The sequence below is a fragment of the Pipistrellus kuhlii genome, unplaced genomic scaffold (assembly GCF_014108245.1).
Source record: "Pipistrellus kuhlii isolate mPipKuh1 unplaced genomic scaffold, mPipKuh1.p scaffold_m20_p_5, whole genome shotgun sequence".
Taxonomy (NCBI): domain Eukaryota; kingdom Metazoa; phylum Chordata; class Mammalia; order Chiroptera; family Vespertilionidae; genus Pipistrellus; species Pipistrellus kuhlii.
This window is the reverse complement of record NW_023425551.1, coordinates 66,440,450-66,466,798: the sequence shown is the minus strand read 5'-3', so window position 1 is coordinate 66,466,798 and position 26,349 is coordinate 66,440,450. Positions and strand designations below refer to the sequence as shown.

General features: G+C 41.0%; 1 protein-coding gene and 1 pseudogene across 1 annotated transcript; both read right to left on the bottom strand.

The window, feature by feature from the left end:
- Nucleotides 1–104: 104 nt before the first annotated feature.
- On the bottom strand, nt 105–9,071 carry LOC118705401 (annotated as a pseudogene).
- Nucleotides 105–25,214, bottom strand: LOC118705405 (glutathione S-transferase A2-like). Its single transcript, XM_036414165.2, has 5 exons — nt 25,079–25,214; nt 22,415–22,556; nt 18,991–19,122; nt 17,981–18,124; nt 105–346 (listed from the first exon to the last, which is right to left on the bottom strand). Exons 1-4 carry the CDS (start codon nt 25,198–25,200, stop codon nt 18,002–18,004), a joined length of 519 nt encoding a protein of 172 aa, XP_036270058.1. The 5' UTR covers nt 25,201–25,214; the 3' UTR covers nt 105–346; nt 17,981–18,001.
- Nucleotides 25,215–26,349: the final 1,135 nt, after the last annotated feature.

Here is a 26,349-nt window from a genome sequence, read left to right as displayed (position 1 = left end):
GTGAATAACTGTAAATGTCAGATATGAATTCTACACTCAACTCTTTGAAGAGCTTTGTGACAGACACGTGACAATTCCTAGAATAGATGCAAGAGAACTAATAATTCATGATCCCATTTTTTTAAATTTAATTTTGAATTCCAAGAAAGACTCAATTGAAGGAGACTGAAAATATGATTTCATATTGGATTTTAATGAACAAGAATAAATTGTAACTAAATCAGTTCACAGAAGTTTATTATTTGATTGCTTGCAAAAGCTTATTATTCTCACAAAATCTAATGTCTACTTCTAGATAGAGCATTTCACTGTTGGACAACTTCAGAAGACTGCTCCTACATGTGCTAGGGAATCCTTGTCTGCTTTATTTAAACCTTGAAAAGCTCCCTGGTTGCTTTTGACACTTTTGGGTCTGTGGGAGGCTTCCTCTGACTGCCAGCTCCAGAAACTTCTTCACAGGAGGGAGGTTACTGATCCTGGTTTTCAGAGCCTGCAATGCACAAAGCACAGCCTCAGATGGAGACACAACACCCACCCGTCATTACACAGCCAGGGAATCTGAGACCCTCCTAACAGGACCACCGGTGTATTCTGTATCAGCACCAGGTGGGGACTGGGAAAGAGACACCCAGCAAGACAAGAAGATAAGAGGAAGGAAACACAACTCAATTTTTCTAGACAACATTCAGTTCACAGTCTTCTTTCCCACATGGAAACCCTGTGGATTCTCACTCTTGTGCAGACAAGGAAGACTAATGAGTCTTTCGGAGCAACACAGGGAAAGGCTCCAAACTGAATATGTGGGACAACTGGGCTGGAACTGAAGATAGAAAATATAGAAGGTCAACCATGCGGACAGTCAAAAGCAATCTTCCCTGTGAGAGAGAGACAGACAGACAGAAGGAGAGAAGGAGCTGTGGGGAGAGAAACAGTGTCTGAGAGAAGGAGCAGGAACTGAGGAAAGGAAATCAGAGGAAGAAGATCTGTTCACACAGACTCAGGTAAGAGAGACAAGGACTCATGTGGGACGAAGGGAATCCCAGAGAAAAATGAAGACAGCAACTCCATGGAGCAGGGCTGAGGACAGAGCCCTAGATACTTCTCATTGTGAAAGACAAACTATTCTCAGTGGGGCAAAACAAGATTCTTTTCCTGCCTCAGACGAGGGCCTCAGAGAAAAATTTTAAGACTTGGGGGCAGCCGAGCATAGACAATGATGTGATCATAACATCACCAGTCCAAGAGCCCAGATATTGGATTCCAAGATGGGGGATGTGGGTTCCCTCCCCAGGGCTGTGAAAGGGGAGGAAACCTTGCACCTTCAGCAGCGGGAAGTTGGTCAGAAGACTGGGGTCAATCTCTTCAACATAGTAAATAACTTCAACCAGGTGAACGTCAGCCTTGCTCAGCCTGTTGCCAACCAGGTAGTGCTGTCCATGGCTCTTCAACACCTGGTGCATTGGAGGGAGCAGGTTATGAACACAGTTTTACTCAGGCTGCACCCCTGCACCTCTCCAGCCTGGCTTCCCACCTGTGCTTACTCCCTGGACAGGTGCAGAGTATCAGACCACATTCATCTCCCTGACTCAGTGAGACAGAGAGAGGTAAGTCTTTGCTGTTCTTTCCTCACCCCTCAGCTGACGCCCAGGCAACCATCTCCTTTCCCCATCCCCATATCTCTGTGCATCTTGGTCTGGTCCCGGGCTAGCTCTGGCTGCACTGTGTTTCTGTGTGCTACATGCCCTGGAGCCTCAGCAGCTTTGAGATTTCAGGACTTGCCTCTTCAGGCTGTTCTCTCTCTCTCCTTCGGGTAAAAACTCCATCTTCATGACATAATTCCTCAATCCCGAGAACACTACTTTAGGATCTATATTTTTCCTCTTGTCTGCTCGTCTCATCTCCTGGTCTACCTAGGTAGGACATGAAATAATCCTGGAACAATGTGAACTCACCATTTCTCTTACAACATTGTCTCTTACTCCTAAGCCACCTGTGCCTCTCAATAACATTGGGAGAATTTGCTATAATTCACATGTGAACTGCCTAGGGGTGATTGCACTTGTCTGTAACTTACTTTTAAATGCATCAAAAATAATATTTGGTTACAGCAAGGAAGGATGGGGAGAGATATGATTAAGCAAACATAATTATAAAATGTTAATTTTTAATCTAGGTGGTCAGTATATATGAGTTTATTTATGTCTCTTTCAACTTTTTTGCTTCAATTTTTTATAATCAAATATTGGAGAACTATGTGATGCTTATTAAAATTATTACAGCAATGTGGAAATCATTGAGAAAAAAACACACATGGCCAAAACCGGTTTGGCTCAGTGGATAGAGTGTCAGTCTGCGGACCGAAAGGTTCCAGGTTTGATTCCAGTCAAGGGCATGTACCTTGGTTGCGGGCACATCCCCATTAAGAGGTGTGCAAGAGGCAGCTGGTCGATGTTTCTCTCTCATCGATGTTTCTAGCTCTCTATCCCTCTCCCTTCCTCTCTGTAAAAAATCAATAAACTATATTAAACACACACACACACACACACACACACATACACATGGACCATTGACTAAAGATAAAATTTTGGCAAATAGACTTTTAGACTAGATAGATAGATATGAATGGATAAATAATTAATGACTATAATAAAATATCAAATGCTACATTTTTATATGCATTTTGCATTCACGTGACCATAGGGCTCTTTATTTTCATGGGATCATGGGACTTTTTGTACATGTGATCATGGAACTCTTTATATTCCAATTATAGAAACATCTAAATTGCAAAGTCTGTTTAGGTTCTCATCATGTGAAATGTACCTAAACTCTTAGCACCACAAGGACCAGGAGTGTACTAGTATGCCCTGATTAATACCAAATCCTTTGCTCTTTGAATAGAACCTCACACACAAGCAACAAATTAACATTTGAGTGAATGAATGATTTAATACTTAATATAAATAAGTTCCTCAGTATTAATCTTTTTATTTCTATGTAAGCCTCCTGTATCCCTTACAATCTGGTTGTTATTTTTCATTATTTTTATTTAGCATAATGTCAAGGTGTTTTAATCTGAAATGCTCCCCTTTTACCTTCAAAGAGAAGCATTAACTAATATAGGTATTATGTATATTGATGGAACTTCATTTCCTTAGTTTTGCATGACTTTCATCAAAGGTTTGAGAGCCATGTCCACAAAATTTGTAGATTATTTATTCCTTAACATCTCTGTATTTGTTTCTTCCTCTCCATCCTTTCTCTCTGTTTAGATAAATCTCATCCATCCCAGACACACTACCATATCCTCCTGGTGGGCAGTTGGGGGTCATGTTTCCTACGCATGTTGCCAGCATATTTTCCAATGAATTGCTTTCCTGGTGTTCCTCTTGGATGAAAAGCCTCTGCATGGTGTTCTGCAGGATCTACTCCAATCGCTCGTGTGGCTCTAACTGTGGCCATGAAATGCCATCAAATAGAGAATTCTATGTCAGGGCCTAGTAAGCTGAACTTTTGCTGACAGATTATAACTTGGATATAACAGGTTCCTATCTTCCCCACAGCTGATTTTGATAACATCCCTAGAGAGCCAGGGTGCTCCATCAGTAGTCGGGAAGCCCCATTGGAAATGAAGGTCAGTGTCCTGGGACTTTCCAGGCACCATTCCTTTTTGCCCTCTAATCTCAGTGCCCCAGACACTGAACAGCCCACTTACTCTATCAAAGGCTGGGAAATAACAATTTGTTGTTCTCTCTCTGATCTGGGTCATCTTGGCATCTTGTTCATCAGGTGGGAATAGGTGGAAACGCATGGTCATTTCATTCAAATCTGCAATACCTTCTGAATACGTATCAATCCTAAAAGACAAAAATGACCCAATTGTCAATTGTCACCTGCCTTACAAGTTATAGTTTAAAAATGTAAAAGAATGGGTTATCTGAAGGTCGCAAAGTAATTCACCTCCATTGGGTGAATTTTTATATCTCTCTCATTCAGCTATGATTTCCTCTTAATTTTAACATTTAATATTAAGGTGGAAATCTACGTCTAAAATTTTTGTCATATTCATGACCAAATATCCTGACAGAGAACATTAGTGAGGTGTCCAGAGTCACAGGCATGGAGAAATGCTGGAGTCACTGCAGGTTCCCAGTGAGATGCTACCTAGGGTTGCCATCTCTGCTGTGATTTGTTCTGGGCATAAACTCTATGTGATCCATAAGGCTGAAGGCTTGCCACTTGAGGACTCTGCAGAGAGTCCCTGGCACAGACTTCTCAGTCATGTCCCTCTCCCTCTCTCATCCTGTTATACTACCTAGGCCCCTTTATATGCCCAATATTAGCAATTCTTCCAGTGAGTTCCCATAGAACACAGTCCTTATGGAACACAGTCCCATAGAACACAGCCCCATAGAACACAGTTCCCAACCCTCTCCATTTGCTGATTCTAAATGTTGGCCCTGTTTGCACTGCTGATCCTTTATATATTTTTAAACAATGCATATTAGAGAGGAGCTTTTTTTAAATTTTTTTCCAAGCTGGGTTTTCTACAATATTTATAAATATTCTAGTATTTACATTATTTCAATAAAGCTAGCATTAATATCACCCTTTAAAGTCTACTATTCTGTAGATTTTAGTACATTCTGAAATCATCATCATACTCTCTAATTCCAGAACATTTCCTATCAGGCCAAAAGAAATTCTGTATTCTTAACCTTCACTCCTTATTTCCCCAAAACTCCTTCCCCAGGAGATCACACAACTACTTTCTGTTTATATGGATTTGAATGTCTGGACATTTCATATGAGTGGAATCATTTTATATATGGCCTTTTGTGTCTGGTTTCTTTCATTTTGTATATTATTTTTAAAGTGCATTCATGTTGTCACCAACATCAGAATGTTGTCCTCTCTATGGCTAAGTTACATTCCATTGTGTAAATATTCCACTCTTTGTTCATTCATTCATGAGTTGATGGACATTTCTATTCTTTCCACTATTCAAATATTATGAGAACGCTGCTATGAGCATTTGTGTGCACATTGGGGAAGGTCATCAAGGAGATGTGAATGTCACTTGACCCCTAAGCTGGGCCTGGGCAATTAGAGGCTCCCCACTCCCTCCCCTGTGCTTGGAATGTGCTCTCCACATGCCTTCCCAGGGACACAGCCTTGAGATAGGAATGCAGTGATGAGACCATCTGGACTTGATGTGTGACCCAGCTCAGGCCTCTATATAAGCTTTTAAAATTCTGAAGGTGGAATCAGAAACCTCGCATCTTATAGACATGAACAATGTCCTTGTTTATTAAACTTGCCACCTACCAATAAGGACTGGAGTGCCTTTTTCTTCAGTCTCTCCCTGCCTTTCACAGGTGGGAGCCAGCTTCAGATTTCACCTGAGGGCTCCCAAGGAGGCCTATGAAGCCATAGTACAAGGTTTAGTGTGGATGTATTTTTTATTACCTTGGATACATACCTAAGAGGTGGAGGTGCTGACATAGGATAACTCTTACGTTTAACATTTCGAGTAAGTGCTACGAGTTCCTTACATATTTTAGTTTCAATCGTGTGGTTCCATCTCAAAAGGAACCCCTCCCCTCATGTAGCTGTATTGAATAAATCTGGCTGCTTCAGTTTCTTAAAAAAAATGCTCCAAGTAACTGTGACCTCTTGAAAACCTGCCTCTGGTAAAACTTGACAAGTGGCCAGTCTACACAATGGGCTGTTGAGTTAGGTTCCTGGTAACTGTTTCTATAATTTCTGGAACTTGAGAATTAGCCCTTTTGTGTCCTTTCTTTCTCCAGTTTTTTCTTTAAAGGCCTGAGCACCTGGAGTCATGATTCCACCATCCTCCTGGCTTCATAGTTCCCCAGTGTTACCTCTGTCACTCCCTGTGCTACTTCTGTGGACTGACTCTTCTTTTCTAATCCCACTGCTTGATTCCACTTCAAGTGGAATCCTTCCTCCTCATGCTCTCTGCTGGACTGGACTTCAGTCTATTCCTCTAAGACTCATGCTGTTGATGGTTATGATCCCCCGACACAATCCTGATCATTCAAAGAAGAATTTAAATGGTTATTAATTGTTTATTAAAACACAGAAAAAATACCTACAGGGCTCTCTCCTTTATGTCTCTCCCATAGAGGTTGTATTTGGCAGCAATGTAGTTGAGAATGGCTCTGGTCTGTGCCAGCTTCATCCCATCGATTTCCACCATGGGCACTTGCTGGGACATCAAAGACCCATCTTGTGAAAGAAGAAAGAAAGAGTAGAGTGAACTGTCTCCTGCATCACAGTCTTTTACGTGGAAAACAAGTTTGTTGACATTATCAGATTATACTTCAACAAAATGGCATTTTGTTCTTAGTTTTTCATAGTATTTTTTTCTTATCAATCTGCTTTTTATTTTTTAACTCACGATTTTATCTATCTTTTTATTTCCCATCAGATACATGGTAGCTGTCTGTAATTTTTGAGATTGATTTATTTTTGTGGATGAGACCTGCTGGAGGAGCCTGACCCTTACACTTAACTACTTTTCGTCCTCTTTTACCTACCCTCCAGTTCCCACCATATACACACACAGGCATTGCCTGGTGTTCAAATCTCACTATTGACTTTCTAGATTCCCTCATCAGAGCAATTTAGATACATAGTCTTACCATTTCTTAATTTTTCCAAGTCTTCTGGCCTTTCCAAAAATTGCTCTTCATACTGGAACCAGAAAGAGTAAAGGAATTCTTGTTTTTCTTTCCATAGCATTACAGAACTTTTAACCTTAAATGACCTCTGCCTGGTACATCATAGGGAGCAGGTAAGATTTCTGAGTTTGGCATGGTACACAGAGGAACACAATCATGCCATTTGGAAATTCAGATTAGAGCCATCAAGAACAGAGCATGAAGCAAAATAAGCCAGTGAGAGAAAGACAAGTAGCACATGATTGTGTAGAATCTAATGAACAAAATAAACTGACAAACAAAACAGATCCAGAGACATTGAAACATGCAATAGACTGATGTATTTCAGAGGAAGTGTCGGAAAGTGGGAGGCTGGAAGAGTTGACCAAAGAATTTACATATGCTTAGCCCATGGTCAAACAATAATGTGGGGAATGCCTGGGGAGTGGGTGTGAGCAGGGTGGAGGGAGTTATTGGGGCGGGAGGAGGGGGGAAGAAGGATAGAACATCTATAATCTTTTCAACAATAAAGATATTTTAAATACAGGACAGAGCATGCTCACACTTGGAGTTTCCATTCACCTCCACCTGCTTTTACATGTCATTGGTTAGGTCATGATTTGGAAGGGACGTGTTATCAGAGGGAAGGGTCTGGGAAGTTCTTCTAGTTATGGAGTTTTAATATCTCAGGAAAGCCTTTCTCTCCATAGGAGATAGGCCAGGAAAGTGTGTGCCCCCCCCGCATGGGTTATCCATGGGCCCATAACCATCTAAGATGCTGTCACCAAAGTGACAATTACATCACTTCATTTTATTTTATAGTTTAAAAGGGATATTTTATGATAAAAGTTGTGGTCTCTAGCTTGCTCAGTGGAACAGTCTATTGTGAATCTACATAATTTTATGGGGAAAGACCAGATAGATAGTGAGTTATGTGTGCTGCAATTTATAAAGCTTCCAGTTCAAGACAAACATAAAGGATGGAGGATGGTCATCTAGGGAGGATAGCATTGGCTGGCATGATGTTCCTTGTGAGGCTAATGGAGATGAAAATAATTATGAAGATCAACTTTTGGAAGCAGAGAACCCAGGAATCCTGGCCAAGAGCCTTACCCCACGCCCTCTTCAGTAAAGCTGGGATGGAGAAGAGAAAGCCCCTCCTATGCTGAACTCATCCTGCTCACAGGCTCTGAACACGATCCTAAACCCCAAAGCTGAAGCCAGGGTGGGTTTATGGAGGAAAAGAAGAAAGAAAGAAAAAAGGCTGCATGGCACTATTTGTATTTTTTGTGTACTTCCTGACTCATGAAATTAAGAAAGAGCCAGGCTCCAGTCCCCATGCCTTCATGAACCAATGAAGAAAGGATAATCCTGGCTCAGGCTCAGGTAAACATGTTGTTATGAGACAGAAGGGAGCACATTAAAGCTCCTGTGTCCCTCACCTGACACCCTCCTTTACTGCTCTGATTTGTGGGACAGTTTCCTGAGTTCATCCATGACTCCCTCTCCTAAAAACCCTCAGGGTTGCTGAGTCACTCTGATGTGGACTGAGACAGATGTGTTTTTCTCATTGACACCTCTAGAGGGCAGAGCTCAACAGACTGCCACAGAAACCACACAAACTACTTTTGTGGTTTTATCTTAATTTTAATTTCATTACATTTTAATGTTATCGTTTTTATCCTTTTGTTTTAAAAATTTCTAGCATGTACAAAATAAAAGTAATACAAATATCCTCTTTGTATCCATCACCCAGCTACAAACATTATCACACAAGCCAATTTTGTGTCAACTATATGCCCACCCACGCTCCCATCTTGTGAAAATTTGAAACAACCCCATTTATTACTTAACTCTTTAATTTATATTTCTAAAAAATTACATTTATTATCAAAATAACCACAATATCACACATAAAATCACAACTAAAACTTAACAATGATTTTTAATATCCTCTAATATTCAATCAGTAGTTGTATATGTGTCATAAATATTTTACTGTTCATTAAAATCAAAATAAGATCCATAAATTATGTTTAGTGGCTGTTTCTGTTGTTTCATTAAAAATTTTATTTTAATTTTCCCTGTACTCTTACAATGGCTGGATTTAAAAAATTTTTATTGGTCAAATAGTCCAATTCTTTCCTAATATGCATAATATTTTTATTTAAGGCAAAACCATTCACAGGCCATCTAGTATGAAAGTTTTCTCACTTATGTGAGAAAATACTCTAATACAGTCAATTTTAGATCCAACTTAAGATGACAGAACTCAGAACCCACCTTGACTCCAGCTGCAGCCAGGAGCCACCTGATGGGCTCCATTCGGCTTCGTGCATTGAAATAGTGAAGCTTGGGCTTCCCAGCCATGAAGCAGCCTACCGGTTTCTGTAAACATGAGCGAGTGAATGCATTCATCAATGAATGAAACCATAGAAACAAACTGTATTTTATGGTATACATTTGGACAGAAGGGTGAAGTATCTGCTTTGTTAATGGTGGAACTGGTGGAGTCCCATGAGGTCTTCCTTTGCCCATATCCTCACCCAATAGTGGCCAATGGTGTCAAATTGCACCAAGTAAGTCTCAGGTTGCCGTTTGTCCTCACTCTGAAGATATAAACAGAGCAGTCTGTATCCCACACAGTAGAAGCAAGCCAGCTGGTGAGGGGCCTTGAAGCCAGAGGACTTAATCACAGAGGAGGGGGAGGGGGGAAAAGGGGGCAGAGTTAATCCTCTGCTCTTTGGTTGCCATGCTGCCCTTGTGCAAATGCATGTAGTAGGCCTTAGTCCTGGCCTGATAGTCACCAAAACCTTCTAAGTTCTCTCCACAGAGGAAAGGGTTCATTTCTATTTTCTACTGGAATTCTATATTTTTTCCACCACTGGATGAATTTTATTTTCCATTTAGAAAAAGGGATATTAGTGATTACCTTTATAGTACATGGAAAGGAACTAACATATTTAGTGTCTACCACATAACAGATATTTTCTGATTTTTATCCTTATTTAATCTTGGTAAAAATGACTTGAGTTAGATCTTACTTTATTTTATGTTTATAGTTGGAGGTTCTGATGGTTATAGAGGTTAAGCAAATGGCCAAAAATCAGGGGCAAAATCAGCTCTGGCTGAGCACCATTGCTCTGTTCCAAGCTGTAGCACATGGATGGGAGGAGCCAAAGACAGCTCCTCACATAAGGGCTAGGAAATTCCAGCCAAGGTCTGGGGCAGGTTTTTTTTTTTTAAATTTATTTATTTATTTATTTATTTATTTATTTATTTATTTATTTTATCAGTGATGTAAGTACAAAGGCACAAGAGTCATAAAAAAGGAAAGGTTTGCTCTTCCTGAAAGCTGCCAGGGGTGACATCTGAAAATGGTTCACTGTTCACTTGACCCAGAAAATCCCACAAAGTCATGCAAGTCAAGAGGTTCAAATCTTCCTGTTCATTGCCCAGGCCATCAAGGGTATGCATATTCAAAAGGCCACCACGTAATCTGATGGATGCCACTTTATAGAAGCTACGTGTGCCATTCCGTTGTTACAATGTGGAACTGGTAGGGCAAGGATTCAATTGCCCAGACTTAGCAGGGGGACAATTTCTGTCCCATTCTTAGTCACTGGACATCCAGTCAGAAAATGTTTATAAGCATTTTTGCAAGATTTTGTGGTTAATTTTTTTAGCAAATCATATATGTGTTCGCATAATAGTTATATTTTTAAAAAGTACATGAAACTTAATTTTTATATGTCAAAAGGTAACCATAAATTAACATTGCAATTAAGCAATAAATGCTGTGTTTTATTCTGCCTTTTCTCAAGGTGCAGCCAGCACTATGTTTTCTTGAAGTGTGTAAATAAAGCCCTGTATTGTCATTCCCTATTTAGCCTTTTTTACAGTTTAGAGAACTAGGGGCCACAGGTGTCCTCAGTAAAACTGCAAATTCTGGTTTGAAGAGAGAGAACTCTGCCAGTAGGGGAGGAAGCCCCCTCCCTTTCCCATGCTCCCCCTTCTTAGGAGAAGCAGCACTTTTCATTCTCCTCCCCCTGATCTGTTTGTTGTACAATCCCTGTCCCTCTTATAAAACCTCCGTCAGCACTGAGATCTCAAGGTGGTTTTTTCAGATCTGGGAAAAGTCCCCCATCTTCCCAAGATGCCAGCACTCAAATAAACCTCTTTTCTTTTTCACCACACCTGTGTCATGAGTTTTGCTCTCATTGCAAAGGCAGCCAAATCTGGGTTTGGTTACAAAAAGAGTTTAAGTGTTCCAAATGATATTTATTTATTTATTTATTTATTTATTTGCTTGCTTGCTTGCTTCTTAGAACCTTGTTTCTGGATGACATGTAATATATTTTCTCTTCTTAGGACGTTTCATTCAAACTTCCTCAACTAACACTCATGGAGCAGCTTCATGTATCAAGCAATAATGGCTCTTTGGGAACAAGAAACAAATTTGTTCCTTCCCCTTAAGGGACTTAAGTCTGGTCAGAAAAATCGCCTTATTGACAACTGGGATTCTGAGGCTTTCCTGAATGAGAACCCTGTTTTTGCTCTTATGTTGAGTAGTGCTTCTTCCAGGGCACTACTGACTTTCATTAGGTTGCACCCTACTGGGTGACTTCATGTGCCTTCTGAAAACTAGTGTTCCCTTGATGTATGATGCTCTCCCCTCAAGACTTCCCAAATTATAGATCCAGAGAGGGTCTGAGAAGTAGGCTAGTTCTTCAACGGTATGAGGAATATGCTATACCAAAGAGAGGGTATGGCTTGCCAGCTAGCCAGTTAGTGATAAAGTCTAAATTAGATCCCAATTCTTCTGGCATTCAGACTAGTTTCTTCCTATTATTCTATGTTGCTGAATTTTCATAGCCCTCAGAAATTAGTGTCTTTGGCCGCCACTAAATTAGTGAGCTTCCGGAGAAGTAGTTGTAGTACACTTTGTATTGAGCATAATTCATTGCTCAACAGGCCATTTGCTCAAAGTTCAGTACACTCCCCAAATGACATGGCATGGGTAGATTTCTCAAAAGCTATGCTTTTGTTCTTTTAAAATTTCCCTAGCAAGGCTTGCCATTTTACAATATAGCAGTATAGAGTGATTAAATCATAAGCTGGGATCATAAAATGAAGCCAATCCTGATTATAAAACCCAACATTGTGCCATTTAAATGAAACTATCAAAGCAGTAGAACTTTCCACATGGTAGAAACACAATGGTTATGACAAAAAGCTTTGGCAAGGTAGCACAGAGGAATATTCAACTTGCCAAATAGAAGGAATTTGCAAATCTTCTGTCATACTGGAAATTTCACAGCTTAAGAGAAGGCCATTATTTTCTTAAGTTTGCTTAAGAAATAAACCAGAGGCATTTGACTTCCTATTTTAAAATCCCTATACATTTAGGTTCACTAGTCAGTTTGAGTCTTTTCTTTCTAAAAAAAAACCCTTCCTAATCTTTGGTCCAAAAGTATTAAACAAGGAAGAGGAGGTGAAGGAGAATGAGAGCAAGATGGAGGGTTGAGGAGGAAAGGAAGGAGAAGGCAGAGAAAGAGGAGGCAGATATGTGTTTAATCACAAAGTAACTCATAAAAACAAGCTACTATAAGAATTCACCTATGGAGGTGTAGTTCAGATTCTGATTGGAAGGCATTGCTGACAATTGGTTTCCCAAAAGGAGGTGTCGGTTCAAGAGGCACATAATCATTGTCATACATTTTCTTCTCATTGCTCAGTGTGTGACCTTGTCAAATTTACATTCAGTACCATGTGTGTTGACTACTATATGCACACACTAATGCATCATTTATAATGGTGAAAGTGTCTTTAGTGTAAGCTCACATGCTCTCTTGTAACTGAAATGTTGTATTTTCTCATTACCTATAATAATAACACTCATACTTTTCCCATATTATCAAGTTCTCTGCCTTCATTTTCAAGATTATTAGTTATTTTCCTTTAAAGAACTGGCCTTGAGCCTGAACACATAAGGAAGACACAATAAGAACATAGAGTACCCACATAAAATAACACATTATTAAAAATTTCCAATGACAGGAACACTAGAAAATTTATAAAGATGTGTAAGGTCAGTACTAACCTATTAAGTTCACGCTCTCTCTCTGCTCAGCTCTTCGAGGTCACTGTAAAATTCTGTGTTGGATGCTTAAACATCTTGACAACCCTCACCCTCCTAAGGGGGTGGAGTTCAATAAGGAACAGTCACTCCCACAGCTCCCAGCCTCCACAGAGTTCAATATTAGACATGAAAGGGAATGACAGTTTAGCAATGTTTCATTTCAAGATTATCCATAAATGCACAAAGAAGAGATTTCAGGTTTATTTGGTTGCCCAAAAGGTCCATGGAAGCAGGCTTCTATTAACATTGCTGCTTATGTAGGATTTGATGAAATTTGCTCTAAAGATGGAAACATCTTATGGGAAAATGTATCATAGGAAGGTAGTGTCAGAAAAGAGGATAAGATAGAGAACATAGGGACATATCAATCTAAAATCTAAATTCCTAAAACAGAATATGGTTGCAACCCAAATTCTCTAGACCCAAAGAATCTGTCTGAATATGGTTGCAACCCAAATTCTCTAGACCCAAAGAATCTGTCTGAATTCTCTAGTGGTGGGGAGGAAGAACTCAACTGCCTTAACCTGGGCCATGTTAGACCCCTTCCTTAGTGACTACAATTCAGCATTTCTCTCTAGCCTCAGGACCCTTGCATGTGCTGTTTCTTTTGATTGGAACACTCTCCTGTTGTACTGTCAGGCATCCTGTGCTTGCTCTGTCAAGTTATTATGACCTTATCTGTTTAATATCTGTGTGTCTTTCTTCATCACCCCCCCCCCCCTCCATTAACTGAGACCTGCCCAGTGCCCATGACTGACTATAGTGCCTGGCACCACATGGAAGAGACTTCATTAGCAAAAATAAATACATATAAATATGTATACTGTATCTTTTTCTAATGAAAAATTTCTAACAGATATAAATGCAGAATGACAAGTATAATGGGCCTTAATGGACCCATCACATTACCACAATAATTTTCAACAATGTTTTGAAGCAAATCCCATTGAATTGAATTTAACATATAGTTTTTTAACTTTGGTGAAATTATTTATTACAGAAAAATTGTAAAAGTGGTGCAGAGTTCCCAAATATCCTTCCCCCAGTTTTGTCTAATATGAATATCTTACATAACCATAGTAAAATGATCAAACCAGGAATTTTATATAGATATAATACTATTAACCAAACTCTAGATCTTACATGGGTTTCAGCAGTTTTTTGACCAGAGTCTGTTTTCCAGTCCTGGATTTCACACCGATTAGTTGCCATAGTCTCCTCCAATCCATGACAATTCCTCAGTCTTTCTCTATCTGCTGACATTGGACTTTAGGAGAGCACTGGTCTAATGTCCCTCAATATGGCTCTGCCTGACATTTCCTCATGGCTTGATTGAAGTTATATATTTTTCTTGCAAGAATACCACAGAAGTTATGCTGTTCCTATCTTAGGCCATCACTTCCAGGCATAACATCTTACCCAAGACAAAATATGTCTTATTAATGATGAAGCTAATCTTGATTATTTGATGCAAGTAGTGTCTGCCAGTCTTGTCAGCTATAATGTTCCTATTTGGAATAAATATTTTATGGGGAAGTAGTTTGTGACTATGCAAATATTCTGTTTCTAAATTAGCTTTCACCCGCCAACTCTAACATTCATTATGGATCTTGCCTACAGCAAATGTTACTGTAGTGTTTGTTTAATGGTGATTTTCCTCATTCCTTCTACACTGAGTAATTGAAATTCTCTTGTAAGAAAGAGCTATATCTTCTCCCTATTTATTTCTTCAATTATTGACTTATAGCAGCATTGACTTCTGGATATTTTATCATAAGGGTTAAGATTTAATACATTTTGTTGTTAAAATTTTTCCAGCTTTGGCCTTTGGGAGATTCTTCAGGTTGGCTCCTTTAAAACAAGTTTCCTCCCTTTATGGGTAATTCCATATATTTTCTGCCCCAAAGTTGTTTCGGGTTATCCTGTGTTTCCTCTTCACCCCAATCCAGACTGGTTAAGCAGACCTAATGAATATGCCCAGGAGGAAGGCAAGAGGCCCTCCATGCCCACGGCGGTATCTGGGCTGGAGCTTGAGGTGAGGAGGGATGTGAGGAGGCACCTGTGCAGGCATGGTGATCATCAGATTTTCATCTTAGAAAAACTGTTAGTGAACTAAAGGCATTCATTTGTCTGTGTGCATCAAAGCCCAATCAAATGCAGCAGGTTTATTAATTGAGGAAATGGCGCCAAGCCCAGAGCCACAGGTGAGCAAATGCTCAAAGACCTGGCTCCTGATGGCTTCTAATGAAACATTATGAAGGGGAAGAAATCATTAATCATGATGAATAAGCGAGTTAGGGTTGTGGTCATAGTTATGGTTCTAATGATTGGTCGATGCTAGGGTAGTTATCAATGAATCTGGTCCTGATGTCAGCCATGGTATTGCTCTGTCTGCTTTCACTAGGGTGTGGTTGGTGGGCTGGTTCTGCTTTTCTGGGTCTGGAACTGAAACCCAACTGAGGCCTAGATGTCATCTCTAGTTTGGCTGACACTGTCTCTGTGGTCAGGAGAGGCTTTGTTCCTAAGATGGTTTGATTCCAACCAGAACCTCATTGTTTGGAGGACTTACTGATTAGGGGAATGGACATGCAGGGGAGAAAGAGGTGGGTGAGCCAGGGTGCTGTATAAGGCCAGTTTGAATCAAAGGGAAAGAAATGAAGTTTCTGCATGGTTACAAACCCCTCTGGTTGCAAGTAGAGAGCAGATCAGAGGAGTGGAGCTGCAGATGGGGAGGTTATTGGGGTGATGGAGGTGAGAAATCATGAGGCCTCATCTCAGGCAGTGGAAGAGAGAGCTGTGCATGGCAGTTGGAAGTTGCGTAGCCATGGTTCTGTCTCATCCAGGGGGTGGGCAAGGAGAGGCAAAGCCGCTGTGTGGACACCCCAGAGGGGCTGGCAGTGCTTCTCTGGCTCCAGGGAGGAAACAGAGTAGCCTGTGGAGCAGACTTGCTGAGTCTGGTTTCTGAGAAGCTGAGTTTGAGGGGACTGAGGAATAAGATGCTGGAGATGAGCTGTGGCTGTCAGGAGCAAAACCCTGAATTGAAATAAGGTAACCAGTCAGGAGGGAGGAGAGGCAGGGGCAGGGCTGTGTACCCAGCTTGGAGCATGTTTTCCCTTGGTCAACAGAGGAGAGAGGAAGCCCTGAGGTCTCCCGGAGGGAGAAGGAAAGATCCTGTAATACAGGTCCATCTTGCTCATAACATGGGATAAGTTCCTGTCAACTTGGAGGCAGCTCGCATCCTTCTTCCCTGGGACATCATGCCCCCTTCACCCAGAAGCAGACCAAGAGCAGGCAGCTCCCTCACAGGGGACCAGTAGGGTCCCGTGAAATCAGCAACTAAACTGATTCAGGGGGAGCTCTTCCCAGACCTTTCTCTGGCACATGACCAGTGTACCTCTGCCTTCTGGACACATCCATCTGGCTGCCCCTCAGGCAACTCAAAGTAACCAAACCTCAAACAGAAATCGTGTTTCCATTCTGAGATTGGCCCTGCTGGTCCTCACCATTGCCCAGGCTGGAAGCTTGCCATATCCCTGACCCGCTTTCTCCCTGTGAATCTCCATTTCCCCTTCACTCTCGCTCAACACAGCTGCTTCTCTCCACACTGACCCATCTTTCAGTGCAGGCTGCCATAATCTCTTATGCGATTTCCATAGAACCCTGCACTCCAGACTCTCTGTCCAGACTTGGTCCACGTGGTGCTATATTCCAACTTCCATGTGGCAGCCAAAGTAGTTTTGCTTTTCTCCTCTTTTTGAGATATAATTGACCTTCAGCATTATTTTAGTTTCTGGAGTACAACATAATGATTTAATATATGTATACTAGAGGCCCAGTGCACAAAATTTGTGTACTCTGGGAGAAGGGGGGGAGGGAGGAGGGAGGTCCCACAGCCTGGTCTGCACGGTCTCATAAGTTGGGACCCCTCAGGTAAGGTCCCTAGGCCTTGCCTGAGATCAGGGCCTCTCAGGGCTTTCCTTCCTCTGGCTGCTGGCAGCTGGCCCCAACCCCACCACTGCCACTGCTTGCCTTCTGTGCAGCACTGCACCCTCCTCCCCTGCCACCAGTGGACTCTCTCCTCAGGTTGGAGTGTGATGGCTTGGCTGGCCTGGGCCTCCCCCTGCGTGTGATAGCATGCCAGCCTGCCACAGAGTCACTGCCAGTGGCCTGGGCCTCCCTCTTTCTTTGCTGGGGGGCGGGGCAACTCCTGCAAGGGGCCATCTGCCTATCTGATTGCCCCTAACTGCTCTGGCCTACCTACCTGATTGCCCCTAACCACTTGCCTGCTTATCTGATCACCCCTAACCACTGGTCTGTCTACCTGATCACTCCTAACCACTCTGTCTGCCTGCCCGATGGCCTCTAAATGCTTGGTTGGGGGTGGGGCCAACCTGGCTAGGGGCTGTGGCTGTTCTGATCTCTGGTTGTTTCAGTCATTACACTTATGGTGGCTTGACTTTTATTATATAGGATATTGTAAAATGATGACCACAATAAGTCAAGACAACATCCATGACCACACATAGTTGCAAATGTGTTTTCTTGTGATGAGAACTTTTTAAATCTACTCTCTTCTTAACAGTTTGCAAATATAATATGCAGAATTGTTAACTATAGTCACCAGGACATATTTATTTTGTAACTAGAAGTTTGTACCTTTGATCCCCTTCTCCCATGTTGCTCGCCTTCACCTCTAGCAACCAGCAATCTGCTCTTTGTAGCTGTAAGTTGTTTTTTGTTTTGTTTTTAGATTCCACATATGAATTCTATGGAATTTGTCTATTTCTGCCTCACTTATTTCACTCAACATAAAGCTCTCAAATGGGTCTGTCTAAGAAGTACATTTAACTCTGTCACCTTCTGCTGCTTTAAAACTGCTGAATTAGCGATTTTTGCCATCATAGTGAAGTTCAGACTCTTGCACAGAGATGACAAAGCCCTCTATCATCTAGAGATGCAATCAAAAGAGACTGAAAATATACATCATATTGGATCTTAATGAATCAGAATACACAATAACTAAATCAGCTCATAGAATTTTATTATTTGATTATTTGGGAAAAACTTGTTATTCTCACAAGATCCAATGTCTACATCTAAATGGAACATTTCACTGTTGGACAACTTCTAAAGACTGCTCTTGCATGTGCTAGGGAATCCATGCCTGCTTTATTTAAATCTTAAAAATCTTCCTGGCTTCTTCTAATGTTTTTGCGTCTATGGGAGGCTTCCTCTGGCTGCCGGGCTGCAGAAACTTCTTCACAGGTGGAAGGTTGCTGATCCTGGTTTTCAGAGCCTGCAATGCACAAAGCACAGCCTCAGATGGAGACACAACACCCAACCGTCATTACACAGCCAGGCAATCTGAGACCCCTCCTAACAGGACCAAAGGAGTCCCTTCCATCAGCACCAGCAGAGAGCTGGGAAAGGGACACCCAGCAAGACAAAAAGATAAGAGGAAGGAAACACAGCTCAGTAGCACTTTCCCCAGAGACAGGGTTTGTTCACAGTTTTCTTGCCCTCAAGCAAACCCTGTGGATTCTCACTCTTATGCAGAAAACGAAGACTAATGAGTCTGTCAGAACAACACAGAGAAAGGCTCCAAACTGAAGAAGTGAATATGTGGGAGAACTGGGCTGAAAATGAAAATAGAAAATATAGAAGGTTAACCATGTGGACAATCAAAAGCAATCTTCCCTGTGAGAGAAAGACAGACAGACAGAAAGAGAGAAGAGGCTGTGGGGAAAATAACACACACATCTGAGAGAAGGAGCAGGAGCTGAAGGAAGGAAATCAGAGGAAGAAGACCTGCTCACACAGACTCAGGTAAGAGAGATGATGACACCCTTGGGAGGAAGGGAATCCCAGAGAAAATGAGGACAGAAACTGCATGGAAGAGGGCTGAGGACAGAAACGCTAAACCCTAGGTCTCTCTCATTGTGAAAGACAAACTATTCTCTGTGGAGCAGCATCCTCCTCCAATTTACTTGGCAAAACAAGATTTTTTTCCTACCTCAGACCAAGGCCTAAAAGAAAATTTTGAAGACCTGGTGGCAGGGAACCTGAACAATGATGCCATAACATTGCCATTCCAAAAGCCCAGATATTGGATCCCAAGATGGGGGATGTGTGTTCCCTCCCCAGGGCTGTGAAAGGGGTCACCTTCAGCAGTGGGAAGTTGGTCAGAAGACTGGGGTCAATCTCTTCAACATAGTAAATAACTTCAACCAGGTGAATGTCAGCCTTGCTCAGCCTGTTGCCAACCAGGTAGTGCTGTCCATGGCTCTTCAACACCTGGTGCATTGGAGGGAGCAGGTTATGAACACAGTTTTACTCAGGCTGGGTGCCCCTGCTCCTGCCCAGGTCTCTCCAGCCTGGCTTCCCACCTGTGCTGTCTCCCTGGACAGGTGCAAAGCATCAGACCACATTCATCTCCCTGACTCAGTGAGACAGAGAGAGGTAAGTCTTTGCTGTTCTTTCCTCACCCCTCAGCTGACGCTCAGGCAACCATCTCCTTTCCCCATCCCATATCTCTGTGCATCTTGGTCTGGTCCCAGGCTAGCACTGGCTGCACTGTGTTTCTGTGTGCTACATGCCCTGGAGCCTCAGCAGCTCTGAGATTTCAGGTCTTGCCTCTCCAGGCTGTTCTCTCTCTCTCCTTTGGGCAAAGACTCCATCTTCATGACATTCTTTCTCTATCCTGAGAACATTATTTCAGGATCTATATTTCTCCTCTTGTCTGCTCGTCTCATCTCCTGGTCTACCTATGTAGGACCTGAAATAATCCTGGAACAATGTGAACTCACCATTTCTCTTACAACATTGTCTCCTACTCCTAAGCCACCTGTGCCTCTCAATAACATTGGGAGAATTTGCTATAATTCACATGTGAACTGCTTAGGGGTGATTGCACTTGTCTGTAATTTACTTTTGAATGCATCAAAAAATAATGTTTGATTACAGTAGAGAGGGATGGGGTGATATATGATTAAACAAACATAATTATAAAATGTTAATTTTAAATCAAGGTGGTCAGTATATATGAGTTTGCTGGTATACCTCTTTCAACATTTCTTTTTCAGTTTTTATAGTTAAATATTGGAGAGATATTATTAAAATTATTGCAATGGAAACTAAAGAGAAAATAAACAAATGGGACTACAAAATAAAAAGCTTTTGCACAGCAAATAACCATCAACAAAACAACAAGAAAGCTCACTGCCTGGGAGAACACATTTGCCAATGTTAGCACTGATAAGGCTTTAATATCCAACATTTATGGGGAACTCATACAACTTAACAAAAGGAAGATAAACAACCCAATCAAAAAATGGGCAACAAACCTAAAGAGATACTTTTTGAAAGAAGACAGAAGGAAGGCTAAAAGACATATGAAAAGATGCTTGTAGTCACTAATTATCCAAGAAATGCAAATCAAAACAACAATGTGGTACCATCTCACACTTGTTAGAATGGCTATCATCAACAAATCAACACATGACAAGTGCTGACTAGGATGCGGAGAAAAAGGAACCCTCGTGCACTGCTGGTGGGAAAGCAGACTGGTGCAGCCACTGTGGACAATAGTATGGAGTTTCCTCAAAAAACTAAAAATGAAACTCCCAGTGATCCCACTTCTAGGAATATGTCTCAAAAACTAGAAACACCAATCAGAAAAGATATATGCACCCCTAAGTTCATAGCAGCACAATTCACCATAGCTTAGATTTGAAAATAGCCTAAGTACCCATCAGCAGATGAGTGGATTGAACAACTGTGGTACATCTGCACAATGGAATACTATGCTGCTGTATAAAAAGAAAGACCTCTTACCATTTGCAACAGCATGGATGGACCTGGAGAGCATTACGCTAAGTGAAATAAGCCAGCAAAGAAAGATAAATATCACATGATTTCACTCATTTATGGAGTACAATGAACAATATAAACTGATGAACAAAAACAGATCAGCATCCATCAGATGGTCAAACCTCAGAGGGAAGGTAGGGGAGGGTGGGAGTAAGGGGGAGAGATCAACCAAAGGACTTGTATGCATGCATATAAGCCTAACCAATGGACACAGACAACAAGGGGGTGAGGGCATGAGTGGGGGTTGGGTGGGGAGTAATGGGGGGGTGGTGGTTAAGGACACATATGTAATACCTTAATCAATAAAGAAATTTAAAAAATTATTACAGCAATGTGGACATCATAGAGAAAAAAACACACATGGACCACTGACTAAAGATAAGCTCTCAGACTAGATAGATATGACTAGATAAGTAATGACTATAATAAAATATCAAATGCTGTTTTTTAAAAAATACATATATATCTTTATTGATTTCAGAAAGGAAGGGAGAGGAAAAGAGAGAGAGAAATATCAATGATGAGAGAGAATCATTGATTGGCTGCCTGCTGCATGTCTCCTATTGTGGATCAAGCCCACAATATTGGCATGTACCCTTGACCAGAATTGAACCTGGGACCCTTCATTCCACAGGCTGATGCTCTATCCACTGAGCCAAACAAACCAGTTAGGGCTCACATATGCTATATTTTTATATGCATTTTGCATTCACTTGATCATAGGGCTCTTTATTTTCATGTTATCATGGAACTCTTTATTTTCAAAGTATAGATACACCTAAATTGCAAAGCCTGGTTCTCATCATGTGAAATGTGCCTAAACTCTTAGCACCACAAGGACCAGGAGAGTGGACTAGTATGCCCTGATTAATACCAAATAATCCTTTGCTCTTTGAATAGAACCTCACACACAAGCAACAAATTAACATTTGAGTGAATGAATGACTTAATACTTAATATAAATAAGTTCCTCCGTATTAATCTTTTTACTTCTATGTAAGCTTCCTGTATCCCTCACAATCTGGTTGTTGTTCATGATTTTTATTTAGCATGCTTTCAGGGTGTTTTAATCTGAAATATTCATCTTTTACCTTCAAAGAGAAGTATTAACTAATATAGGTACTATGTATATTGATGGGACTTTATTTCCTTAGTTTTGCATGACTTTCATCAAAAGTTTGAGAGTCATGTCCACAAAATTTGTAGATTATTTATTCCTTAACATCTCTGTATTTGTTTCTTCCTCTCCATCCCAACACCTTTCTCTCTGTTTAGATATATCTCATCCATCCCAGACACACTACCATATCCTCCTGGTGGGCAGTTGGGATCATGTTTCCTAATCGTGTTGCCAGCATATTTTCCAATGAGTTGTTTTCCTGGTGCTCCTCTTGGATGAAAAGCCCCTGCATGGTGTTCTGCAGGATCTACTCCAATCACTCATGTGGCTCTAACTGTGGCCATGAAATGCCATCAAATAGAGAATTCTATGTCAGGGCCCAGTAAGCTGAACTTTTGCTGACAGATTATAACTTGGGTATAACAGGTTCCTATCTTCCCCACAGCTGATTTTGATAACATCCCTAGAGAGCCAGGGTGCTCCATCAGTAGTCAGGAGGGCCCATTGGAAGTGAAGGTCAATGTCCTGGGACTTCCCAGGCACCATTCCTCTTTGTTCTCTAATCTCAGTGCCCCAAATAGTGAACAACTCACTTACCTTTTCAAAGGCTGGGAAATAACGATTTGTTGTTCTCTCTCTGATCTGGGTCGTCTTGGCATCTTGTTCATCAGGTGGGAATGTTGGTAAACGCAGGATCATTTCATTCAAATCTGCAATACCTTCTGAATACATATCAATCCTGAAAGACAAAAATGATCCAATTGTCAACTGTCACCTGCCCTTACATGTTATAGTTTAAAAATCTAAGAGAATGGGGTATCAGGAGGTGGCAAAGTAATTCACCTCCATTGTGTGCATTTTTAAAAATATATTTCTTTATTGATCTCAGGGAGGAAGGGAGAGAGAGAGAGAGAGAGAGAGAGAGAGAGAGAGAGAGAGAGACATCAATCGGCAGCCTCCTGCACACCCCCGACTGGGGATCGAGCCCACAACCTGGGCATGTGCCCTTGGCCTAAAGTGAACCTGGTTCCCTTCACTTCCCAGGCCGATGTTCTATCCACTGAGCAAAATGGTCTAGGGCTGAGTGCAATTTTATATACCAGTGATTCACCTATGATTTTAATTTAATTTTTAACATTTCGTATCAAGATATATATCTACGTCTAAAATTTTTGTTATGCCCATAACCAAATATCCTGACAGAGAGCATCAGTGAGTGTCCAGAGTCACAGGCAGGGAGAAATGGTGAAGTCACTACAGGTTCCCAGTGAGATACTACCTAAGGTTTGCCATGTCTGTTTTGGTTGGTTCTAGGCACAAACTCCATGTGACCTATAAGGCTAAAGGCCTGCCACCTAAGGAATCTGCAGGGAGTCCCTGACACAGACACCTAAGTCATGTCCCTCTCCCTCTCTCATCCTGTAACATCACCCAGGCCCCTTTATATGCCCAACATTAGCAATTCTTCCAGTGAGTTCCCATAGAACGCAGTCCCCATAGAACACAGCCCCATAGAATACAGTTCCCATAGAACACAGTTTCCAGCCTGTTCCATGTGCTGATTCTAAACGATGGCCCTGTTTGCACTGCTCAAGACTCCACCTGAAACATCTCCTGAAAGGGTGCAATCCTTTAATAATTCCAACCAGTGCATATTAGAAAGGAGTTTTTTCTTTTGTTCTAAACTGAGTTTTCTACAATACTTATAAATATACCAGCTTTATTGAAATACTGTAGTTACATACCATAAACATTACCCTTTATGTAAAGTATACTATTCTATAGTTTTCAGTATATTCTGAAATCATCATCACATTCTCTAATTCCAGAACATTTCCTATCATGCCCAAAAGAAATTCTGTACTCTTAACTTTCATTCCCTATTTCCCCAAAACTCCTTCCCCAGGAGATCATAAAACTACTTTCTATTTATATGGATTTGAATGTCTGGACATTTCATATGAGTGGAATCATTTTATATATGGCCTTTTGTGTCTGGTTTCTTTCATTTTGTATACTATTTTTAAAGTGCATTCATGTTGTCACCAACATCAGAATGTTGCCCTCTCTATGGCTAAATTACATTCCATTGTGTAAATATTCCACTCTTTGTTCATTCATTCACAAGTTGGACAATTCTATTCTTTCCACTATTCAAATATTATGAGAACGCTGCTATGAACATTTGTGTGCACGTTGGGGAAGGTCATCAAGGAGATGTGAATGTCACTTGACCCCTAAGCTGGGCCTGGGCAATTAGAGGCTCCCCACTCCCTCCCCTGTGCTTGGAATGTGCTCTCCACATGCCTTCCCAGGGACACAGCCTTGAGATAGGAATGCAGTGATGAGACCATCTGGACTTGATGTGTGACCCAGCTCAGGCCTCTATATAAGATTTTAAGATTCTGGAGGTGGAATAAGAAGCCTCACATCTTGTGGACATGAACAATGTCCTTGTTATTAAACCTGCCACCTACCAATAAGTCTCTCCCTGCCTTTCACAGATGGGAACCAGTTTCAGATTTCACCTGATGGCTCCCAAGGAGGCCTATGAAGCCATAGCACAAGGTTTAGTGTATTTTTTATTACCTTGGGTACATACCTAAGAGGTGGAGGTAGTGACATAGGATAACTCTAGGTTTAACGTTTCGAGTAAGTGCTACCAGTTCCTTACATATTTTAGTTTCAATCATGTGGTTCCATCTCAAAAAGAAGGAGCACATCCCCACCCCTCCCCAGATGTAGCTGTATTGAATAAATCTGCTGCTTCAGGTTTTTTTTTTTTTTTTAAATGCTCCAAGTAACTGTGACCTCTTGAAAACCTGCCTCTGGTAAACCTTGACAAGTGGCCAGTCTACACAATGGGCTGTTGAGTTAGGTTCCTGGTAACTGTTTCTATAATTTCTGGAACTTGAGAATGAGCCTCTTTGTGTCCTTTCTTTCTCCAGTTTTTTCTTTAAAGGCCTGAGCACCTGGAGTCATGATTCCACCATCCTCCTGGCTTGATAGTTCCCCAGTGTTACCTCTGTCACTCACTCCCTATGCTACCTCTGTGAACTGAGTCTTCTTTTCTAATCCCACTGCTTGATTCCACTTCAAGTGGAGTCCCTCCTCCTCATGCTCTCTGCAGGACCAGCCCGCAATCTATTCCTCCAAAGATCATGCTGCTGTTGGTCATGATCTCCCGACACAATCCTGATCATTCAAGAAAGAATCTAAATGGTTATTAATTGTTTATTAAAACACAGAAAAAATACTTACAGGGCTCTCTCCTTTATGTCTTTTCCATACAGGTTGTATTTGGCAGCAATGTAGTTGAGAATGGCTCTGGTCTGTGCCAGCTTCATCCCATCGATTTCCACCATGGGCACTTGCTGGAACATCAAAGACCCATCTTGTGAAAGAAGAAAGAGTAGAGTGAAATCTCTCCTGCATCACAGTCTTTTAAGTGGAAAACAAGTTCGCTGAAATTATCAGGTAAATACTTCAACAAAATGGCATTTTGTTCTTAGTTTTTTATAGTCTTTTTTCTTATCAATCTGCTTTTTTTTTTTAACTCATTATTTTATTTACCTTTTTATTTCCCATCAGATACATGGTAGCTGCCTGTATTTTTTTTTTTCAATTGATATATCTTTGTGGATATTTTTTTTAAAAATAAACCTTTATTGTTCATATTATTACAAAAGTTCCTCATTTTTCCCCCTCCACCTGGTTCCCACCCCATCCTCTACCCCCTCCCCACCCCCCATTGTCCTCATCCATAGGTGCACAGTTTATGTTCAGTCTCTTCCCGCACCCTCCACTTCTCTTTTCCCGGAGAAACATCAGTCCACTCCCCTTTCATACCTCTGATTCTATTCTATTCTATTCAACAGTTAATATTGTTTATCAGGTTTTTTTAATTCCCTTGGTGTTTTTAAAATTAATTAATCAATTAATTAATTAATTTATTTATTTTTATTGGCTTCAAAAGGGGAGTTTAAGGTCAAAAGGAGTTTCGGTTGTGCCCAGATCCTATTCATCAAAATCTGGGTAAGCTCCTTATTTTTTGGTACAAGATTTAGCATATCGAGACCTGGGTGAGTCAAGGTCCTATTTGTTCCTCATTCCAAGCACATGGATTAAGAAATCAGTACTGATAAGAGGATTCTGCCAGTGCCCTCGGGCTCAGCTGATAAAAATTAAAAGAATGTCCATGTGCCTTCTCAGGCGGCTCTCTACATCTCACCCTTTTTTACTAATTAAAATTTAAACATCAATAATAGGGCTCTAAAATTAAAAACCATTGCAAATAATGCCAATGCAAAAACTAAACCACATACATGTTATTTTCAAAACTTGAATGTCAAGAGCAAAACTCTGGCTATTAAATAATATCAACGATGCCAATGCAAAACAACAAAATGAGAAATAAGAATTATGGACATATTAATATTTTTAGCTACTAAATTAGTCTCTTTTGTTGCTGGTGTAGATTTACTCAGAGTCCTTGGATTTGCTGCACAAGACTCTGCAGAAGACTGGAAGTT